This window comes from Enhydra lutris, unplaced genomic scaffold, assembly GCF_002288905.1.
Source record: "Enhydra lutris kenyoni isolate GAN:26980312 unplaced genomic scaffold, ASM228890v2 scaffoldscaffold62, whole genome shotgun sequence".
NCBI classification, from domain to species: domain Eukaryota; kingdom Metazoa; phylum Chordata; class Mammalia; order Carnivora; family Mustelidae; genus Enhydra; species Enhydra lutris.
In genome coordinates this window covers 6922034-6932795 of record NW_019154146.1, presented here as the reverse complement: position 1 = coordinate 6932795, position 10762 = coordinate 6922034, and the positions used below count along the sequence as shown (strand labels likewise).

The 10762-nt window shown below is 42.4% G+C and overlaps 1 protein-coding gene across 1 annotated transcript in view; it reads right to left on the bottom strand.

Moving 5' to 3' along the window:
* The window catches only part of LOC111158711 (parkin RBR E3 ubiquitin protein ligase), a 1042614-nt gene that overhangs the window by 396845 nt on the left and 635007 nt on the right, over positions 1-10762 (bottom strand). Inside the window, exon 6 of the mRNA XM_022520930.1 lies at positions 1584-1720. Coding sequence (XP_022376638.1) covers positions 1584-1720 — 137 coding nt within the window. The remainder of the gene's footprint in view (positions 1-1583; positions 1721-10762) is intronic.

Below are 10762 nucleotides of genomic sequence, written 5' to 3'. Positions count from 1 at the left end.
CTCTGAAACCAAAGCATAAGCAACAAAAAAGAGATTAATTGGACCCCATCAAAATTAAAAACTTCTCTGTATTAAAGGACATTATCATGAAAGTAAAAAGACAACCTACAGAATAGGAAAAGTGCTTGCAAATCATGTATCTGATAAGTGTCTAGTATCCAGAATACATAAAGAATTCTTTTACCTCAACAACAAGATAAATAACCCAATTAAAAAACAGGTAAAGACCTGAAGTGATAGTCCTCCAAACAGGTAATACAAATGGCAAATTAGCATGTAAGCTAACAGTCAACATCACTGGTCATTAGGGAAATGCAGATCAAAACCACAATGACATGCAACTTCAAAGTTTATAGGATGGTTATTAAAAACCAAACAGAACAAAACAGGAAAATAACAAGTGTTGGAGAGGATATAAAGAAATAAAAACCCCTATAAGTTACTGGTAGGAATGCAAAACAGTACAGCAGCTATGGAAAATAGTTTGGTAGTTCCTCAAAAGGTTAAACATGGCATTATTGTGTGACCCAGCAATCGCACTCCTCAGTATACATCTAAGAGAAATGAAAACACATCTCCGCCGAAACAAGTACACAAATGTTTACAGCAGATTATTCCTAATAGCAAAAAGGTGGAAACAACACAAATGTCCATCAATGAATAAATGGAGAAGCAGATCATGGTATGTCTCTATAAGGGAATATTACTCAGTCATAAAAAGGCATAAAGGTATATGCCGTGACTTGGATTAACTTATTTGAGGTGAAACAAGGACACAAAAGGTAACATATTGTAAGATTTCTCTTATAGGAAGTATCTAGAATTGGTAAATCTGTAGAAGCAGACCATAGTGGTTGCCAGGAGATGGGGGCAAGGGGAAATTGGGCGGGATTATTAATGAATGTGGGGTAACAACATTTTTCTGGGGTAATGAAAAAGTTTTGAAACTAGACAGAGGTGATCGTTATTGCATAACATCATGAAAGCATGAAATTCCACTGAATTGTATACTTTAAGTGGTTAGTTGTATGTTAGGTGAATTTCACCTCAATTAAAAAAAAAACACATGTAACAACAGTAGTGTAATACAATTAAAGAATGCTCTGCAATGTTGAAAGATGAAACAATTTAAAATATTAAATATTTCAGCTTTCATCTCCTTTATTTTTTAATATACATTCTTTGATACACCTGTGTATGTGCTCACAATTTTTACGAATAAGGGTACCAATTTAGAAATGTGACTAGTGCTTCTCTAGATCCAGGGTAATCTAGAGCTTGCGGTGTAAATCCACAGACATACTTTGTGTACATTGGCTGAATAATATTTTACAATTTGTTTCCCATACTTCCGTGCAGATGATGCATTTTCTAGGCCAACATAATTCCTTCCTACCTTAGGGTTTTATATCTTTTTGTGATCCAAACGTTGTTTCTTGCACAACCGGGATCAAATAGATATTTGACTTTTCAACCCTTCATCCAGGGATTGAATTTATTGGAGGTGGTTTTGCATCCACAATTCTCCCATTCTTAATTAGCATTAAAAATGGAGCAGAAAAAAAAAAAAGTGCCAGACTTACCCACACAAGGCAGAGAGTAGCCGAGCTGAAGGTCAGGGATGAACTGCCGGTCATTCAGTCTTGTCACACAATATAAGTAGAAACAATCTAAGCAAATCACGTGACGGTGGTTGCACTGGAAAACCAGGACAGGGCTCCTGCGGAGGAAAAGACAGACATTTCCTCTAGTATTTCTGAGGGTGGAAAGGCAGCAGGTGTTCAGCGCACTTTGTCATGGTGCCGGGTGGCTTACGGCGTGCTCTGCTCCGTGTAAAGACCTGCACTGCTCAGCACTGAGCACAGATCGATCAAAGCTACATCTTAAAAACTGGATGTACTTCATTAACTATCTAAAACAGTGATTTTCCTAAATTTAAATTTTTAATATAACATATTTACCAATTAGCTGTTTAAACCCGAGCTCAGATATACCTCTTTACAGAAGTCTTCTAGAAGCCTCAGAATTTGCAGTTGACCCACAAATCACCCCAGACATTTGCATGTATTTTTACCAATCCATAATTACATCACCGCATTGGTGATGTTTCTGCTCTTACGGACTGTGAGCTCGCTGAAAGTGGATACTGTGCTTACTTCACATTGATATTCTTGTAGTGCTAGGCATTGTAAGGTTTTAAATAAATGTTCTTTGAATTTAATTTTAATGATATATAAAATATTAACTTCCCTAAAGCCATAAGAAAAACTATTGTTGTACCAAAATAGGTATGTTCAACAGTCACTCATATTTCATTGGCAAGCAGAAAAGTAGAATTCCAAAATAGAAATTATCGGGGCGCCTGGGTGGCTCAGTGGGTTAAAGCCTCTGCTTTCGGCTCAGGTCATGGTCCCAGGGTCCTGGGATCGAGCCCCACATCGGGCTCTCTGCTCAGCGGGGAGCCTGCTTCCTCCTCTCTCTCTGCCTCCCTCTCTGCCTACTTGTGATCTCTGTCTGTCAAAAAAATAAAAATCTTTATTAAAAAAAAAAAAGAAATTATCTACCACAGATTCATTTCTTTAAGATTTTTGTCTATTGTGTCACTCCTCCACCCAAATACCCAATTTATTAAATTAAGGTTAGGAGCTTACTAACAAACTGATATATGTAAATTCTAAAAAATTTGCATTTCCTTAAAGTGCTTTTTGTATGGAAAAAATCCCCCCAAATAATCATGTATTTTTGCTTGCAAGTGGACCACATGATTTTATGACCAAACAAAGAGACAAATGGAATATATTAATTCCACATTAGCCTCAAGGCCATTTTAATAGCAAGAGAATCATTAGAGCTTATCACATTAAACCTATTCTCAATATAATGACAACAAAATACAAAATATTTTTTTATTTCATACACGATTCTTAACACATGGAAGAGCTCTTCAAAAGCCCTCCTCCCAAAAACACCTGATATTTAACATTACTATTAGAATATAATTTCTTAACAATTAAAAGGTTTTCAAAATTCTGCTTTCCTACTTATTTCAAAGCAATATCTAATACAAAACAAAGTGAAAAAAAAACCTAACTCGGTATTTTAATGGCATGGGTCTACAGGGCAATGGTCAACTTAAGCTGAGTTAGAGCATCCATAAATGTTTTTATGTGCTTCTATTTCTCATCTCTGAACCCACTGATGTCCTTTCAGGGCCATCATTCCCATTTCCAGAGCCTTTTTCAATTAGACATTGACTGTGTTCTGAACTTTCAACCCCTTCCCTTCTAATAACGTCCTGCTTGAAGACGATAAAACATAACACTGTCCCATTTCTACCGAGAGTCATACGCACACATGTGCACAAGGACCCACATACCTTATTCACTCTGGGTGACCCTACTGAACTGCCACATTCTACCTCTTCCTCACAGCTAAGTTCTGTGAAAAATACTCCCCATTCTGCTTTCAGCAACATGGTTGACTAAGCCCTTAGAGATCCCTAAGCTGCTATCAATGCCAGGAAACACTGGAGAAAATATTAGAACATTTATAAAAATGTTCCTAAATACAACAAGGTTAAAAAGAAAGCTTAGCAATTACCTTGCAGAAGGAAGAAAAAGAAAACTTATAAAGTCAAAGCAGTCAGCCCAGGAACTACTGCCATGGTGTCCCAGAGAGACATGAAGGTACGCCGTCAATGTGCAGCCACTCTCCCAGCAAGTGTGTTCTTGCCCATCTCTCTTAAGGAAAAATGGAAGGGAGTTCTCTTTCATGTATGGACAACACTACACATTCATGGTTTTGCCCTTCAGTTAAAATATGGTCCAGAAGAAACTTAGACCATGAAGACGACTGACAGAACATCAATGGTTCTACTCTACTGATGGCATCCTACTATTTAGCACAGATCACAAAGAAATGGTAATTACACGAGAGGCCATGGTGTGAGGGAAAGTCTATGTGGATCCAGGGGCCCCACCACACTAGGAAAGGTCCAAGAGGCCCCATCTATGGGGTGTGGAGGGACACACTCAACAAAGTAAAGGACACATTAGTCCATCTGCCCCTCCTTCTACTACACACACACACACACAGCCACCGATAGAAGTGATCACAGGCCCTGTGGAAACACAGGCTCTGGTTCCCACAGAGAGGAGCACATCCTCGTGGGGACTCAGGAGGAACCGTACTGAACATTCCACTGCAGCCTCACCAGTCCACTTGCACCTCCTGGAACTGAGATCTAGGTGGGAAGGAAACTGGTCAAGCTGCCAGGACTACTTGGTTATCATCATCAGGATGGCAAGAGCGGCTGCTGCACACAGGGGAAGGGGAGAAATCTCGTGGTATCTGGCTGGTCCACTGGGACAGTGGCCCTCCCCTCTGGGATTTTTCCCCCCCTCTGGGATTTTAATGGCAAACGGACAAGGCAGCGATGAAGGCAGCACTGAGAAGTGCAAGGTGACCAGGACCTGAGATCCCTTATGATTTACCCATTACAGCAGCTAACATCAATGACCCTTATTATTACAAAAAATATGAGGCATCAGAAAGGGCTTTAGGGAAAGTTTACCTGGAACAAAAAGGAGCTGAAATGAACACCAGGGAACGGTGGTTTACCAAATAGCGAGACATGAAGGGCACAGGGCCCAAGAGATAAAAATGTGTTCAGCACTGGAAGAGAGGACAGAGGATCATGTTAAGTCCATCGAAGGAGGGCTCCTTCCTAGACACAGGGTGCGCCATGCAACCACGAGAAGCTAGAGTGTCAGTGACTGGAGAAGCCACATGCGTGTTTCTACATGACCGCTACGGAAAAGAAAGAAACTTACGAGCATCATACAGAGTTGCACGTATAGATAAGTCACTCGGGAATTCTCACCATCCATCACTATCCCTATGCAGTGAATTTAAATATACACACACAGACCGATATGGAGAGATATAAAATAAAGATGTAGAAAAAATGCGTATGTCGATGGACAGATTTGTTACAGATATAGATGTAGACAGTAGATGCATATATTCAGATAGAATTACCAGCCCGTTGGATTTCTTGAAACAGTTTTGAGATAAGATTACTCATCTCCTATTAAGAATATTTGTAGTATTTAGGATAAAGTTGGGCAAGGGATAAGCATGACAACCCTAGAAACATTATTGGATTAATCATCTGAATCATCTGAGAAAATGAGTGAGAATCATTTCATGGCTGGAGGGACCACATAATTAACTTCCTAAGCACTAGGTAAGAAGAAGGCGGGAAAAACTAGGATTTATGATCACTGCTTTGGGTCAGGTACCTTGCTAGGAGCGTCACATAGGTTTTTCCATTGCAGCCTCCTAAAATAAAGTGCCCCCCTCCGCCCACATCCCGTTCCACTCTCTGCCTCCAGCTGGCTTCCCGTTCTTACTCCTGGGCTCAAACTCTTTGTCTCCCAGTCTTCAGTACCATACCAGCCTTCACATCCAAATCAAAATTCCAAATATCCTGGTCCAGTTCAAGAGACGACCTTGGAGGAGTTTGGCCTGGAATTTGTCTCTCGTAGGGTCTCTCCTAATGTGCTCCAAACACTGTCTTCGCTTCTGTTCCTAGTGTCTCCTAAATGGCGCTCTTGGCTGTCAGCAGTAAATGAAAAGTCCCGAAGGGATGGAGGGAACACTCGATTAACACTTTCACGACCGAGGTCTCACCAGATTCAGCGGTGAGCGTGTGGCAATTATGTCATCAACAGCCACTGACCACACCAGTGACCGAGGAACAAAACCCTCTCATTTCCTAACTTCTCTGCTCCCATCCTTGTATTTTTCACTCAGTTACTCATCGAGCATCTACTTGGGCTGAGGTAGGCGCTTAATAAACACACGCGGAACACAGCAGCGTGGTAAGTGTTGTAAGTGTTGGGGAAACACAACATCGTCTGAGGCCCAAGTCCGGGACCCCCATGTGTGTGGAGCGGGTATCAAAAGGAGGTCTGTGTGGTCGTCAAACTCTGGTGCCACAGAAGTTAGGAGGACAGCAGACGAGTATGCATCAGGGTTAGGGAACCTGAGCTGAATTTAAGGGGATGGAAGGATCGACGTGGGGTGCCTGGAGACAAACGTGGATTCTGGGCAGGGCAGGAAACATAGACGTGAGAAGAAATTCTTGGGACAGAAGAGCTGCCAGTTGGGCTGGCTGAGAGGATGTGTCTGGGAAAGAGAAGACGTGGACAGTTTTGTGGACAGTGGCAGGGGGATGCAAGGAGACAGGCCTCTAGGTCCTGGGACTCACTGAGGCTTCTGAGGATGGGAAGGGAGTGATGTTTTCGGAAGTTTGACTCTGAGGGACGTGTGGAGGAGAACAAATTGGCAGGCGTGAGAACTATTTGGAGGTCATTTTAATAACTCAGGCATGAGTCACTCAGGAAGCACACTGGGGTGTGCCGATGGTTCTAGAAATGGGCAAGGAGTGATGTTTCTGAGGAAAACCTGCCAGGACTCCTCTTCTCTTGGGTCTTTGTCCCTCCCGACATTCCTCTGTTGCCCTTTGCTCAAATTACATATAAATGTTAACTGATCAGTCTAGAAGATGGTTTTACCCCAAGCGGCCAGGCTACAGAGCAGTTAATCAAAGGTTAAATAAAGTTCTCAATCGTATGGAAAAGGAATTATAAATGCTGCACTTGACATTACGGAAGAGTTATTATTATTTTGTAAAGTCAAAACTTTTAGTATAATTCAGGTATTTCATAGAAACCATAATGTAGCAAACAGGGTAATATGAAAAAATGTTTTAAAACTGCAGGTCTGTACATGTGGCTCTGGTTCCATCTGGAGCAGGCTCTCCTCCATCAGGCACATCAGCTGCCCTTGACCGAAGCCTCCTGCAGATGCAGCCCTGGGCACATGACTCTGCCCACGGGCAGCAGGAATGGCACTCTCGGCGTGTGCAGCAGCCGGGGCAGGTGTGGGCGTCGGGACAGGTGTGGGCGTGGGGCAGGTGCAGGAGCCAGGGCAGGTGTGGGCGTGGGGCAGGTGCGGCAGCGGGACCGGTGCTGGAACCAGGGCAGGGGCAGGCACCAGGGCAGGTGCAGGTGCGGGTGCAGGGGCAGGTGTGGGAGCCACCAGGGAGCAGGAGCAGTTGGGTCCCTTTCGGGACAAGGTGAGAATGGAAGCCCAAAGCGGGCGGCACAGGGAGACACGATGTTGGCTGAAGGCATGGTTTTGAAGAGTTACTCGTAAGCAATGACTTGCCTGCTTTTACTGAGTGATCCGAAGGCCCTTTGTTCACAGAATATCAGGCCTAATTGAAGGACTCTTAGTGAAAAGTATGGCAAACCACTCATATACATCACACAAAGCAGAATATTGTTACATAGTAAGTAGTCCAAACATTTACACGCTCATAAAATTAGCTCCCTGGTTGCTACAAAATAGCATCAAGGTTTTCATATTTATCTGATCAAATGTGTAGCTTAATCTGCTCTCCGCCTCATTTGTGTGTGCGCGTGCACTCTCTCTCTCCCCCTCCCGCATTTGCTCTCCCTCACACCCTCTCTCTCTGCCAAAATCTATTTCTCTGTCTCTACTTCTTTACCACAGGTGTATCTTCATTTATACCCATTAAGAGGCTGTGGCTTCCAACTTCTCAGTGGAATGTGACACATCTTGAATGCAATGTCCCAGAATTTTTAAGATATGTAAAGATAAGGAAGCAAGACTAAACTCCAAAGGAAATAAAAATCTAATGAAGTGGGTAGAAAAGGGATATACATAATTGTAATACGGGATAGAACATTTTAAATTACATGAGCGAGCTCAGAGATATTGACAGGCTCTGCAGGAAGCAGCCTCCAGATACAGCCGTCCCCACCTCCTCCCTCTCAACGGACTGAGCCGAGTCATCCACAGGCGATGTGTGGAAATGACAATGAGCGATTTCCAGGACTAGGTCTGAGAAAGCACTGTGGCTTCTCTGTGCTCTTTCCTGGGTCCCTTGCTCAGAGGAAAGTGACAGCCATGTAGTGAGGACACAGTGATCTTATGGAGAAGCTTCCACGGAAAGGAACTGGGGCATGCCTTTTGCCATCAGCCAGCACTGGCTTGAGAGCCACCTGGGATCATCAGTCATGTCTGAAGCAGACCCGCAGGCACAAGACAAGCCCGTGGGCTACTATGGGACACCCTGGCTACAACTTCATGAGCTAGCCTGCACGAGAGCCATCCCGCCAAACTGTGCCCAAATTCCCGACCTGCGGAAACTGTGCGAGACAACATCTGTGTATGTTTAAAGCCATGAAGTTTGGGGGTAATTATTCTATGCAAAAGTTTATAACTAATACAGGCTCAGAGGAGGACGAAATCACATTCAAAGAGCAAATCAGAAAAGAAATCAGAAAAGAATTCATTCAGACAGTAGCATTTGTAGGAGGATCAGATGGGATGCCTGGGTGGCTCAGCTGGTTAAGCATCTTTCTTCAGCTCAGGTCATGATCTCAGGGTCTCAAGATGGAGTCCCTCATTGGGCTCCCTGGTCAGCCCGGAGGCTGCTTCTCCCTCTGCCTGCTGCTCCCTCTGCTTGTGTTCTCTCTCTCTCTCTGATAAATAAATAAATAGATAGATAGATAAAATCTTTAAAAAGAGAAAAATGAAGGAGTATCAGGTTTCCAGGGCATGGAGATAGAAAAAACCTTCCAGGTCAACAGAAGGGACTGGAATTGCAAAACTACAGAGCATGGGAAATGAATGCTGAGTTACCTAGCACAGCTGGTTTCTCCACTCACCCCAATGAAAAGCAAACTTATATAGAAATATATATTTAGGGATAATAGAATCATCTGAAATGCAATGAAAAGCAGCAAACGTTAGAATAAAAATATTAAGTACAAATCATTGAGGGGATAAAAATAAAATTTGCTTACTGGAGAGAGAAAGTTAGTCCTTGAATATAGCTAACACTTGGCCCTTGAAAACTCAAACAAGTTGTTTTTATAATATTTCATTTGTGCAACAGTAACACAGATGTTATGCCCCAGTTAGCAATCTTTTAAAGCTCTCTGCAAACCCTCAGTACAGGAACAACTATGGCTCCTGGGAATTTAATAAAGCATTAGATTAGATAAAAATAATTAGAGGAGGAAAGCTTTGCCACAAAGGAACCCGAATCTGTCTTCCTAACAACTGTCACTTTAAATATCTTTTAGTTAGAACAATAAATAGACAAATGACTATAGTCTCAGAAACCAAATGCATTTTCGTTTAATCTATATCACCCACTAATTGCCCAAATGCACCACTGACAAAGGAGAATCCAGCATGGCGCCTGCCCACAGAAATGCTAGAGATAACACTTTAGCCTATGCAAGTCCCGCGAGTTCATTACTGGAGTTAGCCAAGTGAGCAATCCCCGTCGCTGGAGAGGCCCCTGATCCAAGTTGCTAATTGACAGACTCAATGTTAAGAAATTAAAATAAGCTTCAACAGTTGAGTGACCTTTGAAATTCCATCCAGCAGCCAAGTTTAAAATCCTGAAGTAAGTTCCTTTACCCATTAGTCTGCTTGGAATCAGAATCCTCTTAAGGCTTTGGCAGAACCCGGCCGAGCTCATTTACCACCACTTCCAATTTCTTCTTGCTCCTTCTGCTCATGATCTCACTATTTTATTCTGTCCACTTCGCTGCACAAAAAGGGGTGGCAGAGGCTCTGTGAGCTTGCTCGTACAAGTCCCAGTATTTCAGCATGAACATCGCCAAGGTAAAGACTCTTTATTCAAGCCTACATTTTTGAACCATTGTCATCAAACCCTTCTGCTAATTCTCTTGAAGTGCCCCACACCAGACACTGTCCTATGGGTGGCACTTCAAAGCCAACAAGCCACAGCCCTTTGTCTCAGGAGGTCATAGTCCTATGAAGCTGAAGACAAAAGGGCAATTATCTCAGGGTGCAGTACAAGCCACCATCCGAGGAGTTTGGAGACCATCTAAGGAAGTCTTTGAGGTCAGTATAGTGGGTCTCAAGGCTGTTCACGTCTTGTGCGTTCATATCTTTTCCATATAGAGAAAAGATACTGAACAAATGAAATGGCTTCCCTTGTTTATAGAAGCTTTAAATAAAATAATATATAAAATCATACAGTAAACTTGTTACAAATAAAAGGAGAAGAAAATTCCCTTTTCCTCTTTAACATTCAGTAATTCTGTATCTCATCTGTGACATTAAATGGCAACTGAATTCAAGAGAACTCTAACCTCAGCATTTGTTCCAAGTCCGACCCCCTGACCATGACTGGGCAAGCTCTCTTGTCATTAATGCACAATTTTATTTCTAGAAAGCCACCTGGTTTTATGTATCCTGGGGTTATGATACTCACCAAAATATTCTAAATTCTCGTATGTGCTCAGAATGCAACACCTAACAATTCCAAGGACATAACTTTCAGCAGCACAACTAAGCCTTGACTTCATGTGTGTTGTGGGTAACTACTATTTGCTACTCCTTTCGTTGTGGGTACCCAGGCCTTTTCAATAACATTTCACAGCTCCCATCAAGTCAGGGCATCCCCACTGATATGTTAACTTGTCCTATTTACTGTCATTAGAGAAAAAGAAAATTTCAAGAAGCAGCCACTCTGTTTCAGACCTGTTTATTTTGCACATATACTTACTATTTTTGAGAGCCTACAGAGTAAGAGCTATAAAAATAGTTGAGTAAAAATACAGAGTAGCAAGAGTGTAGTGCTTTCTACAGCAAATGGATTACATCTTCAAGTGCTGGTATCGTC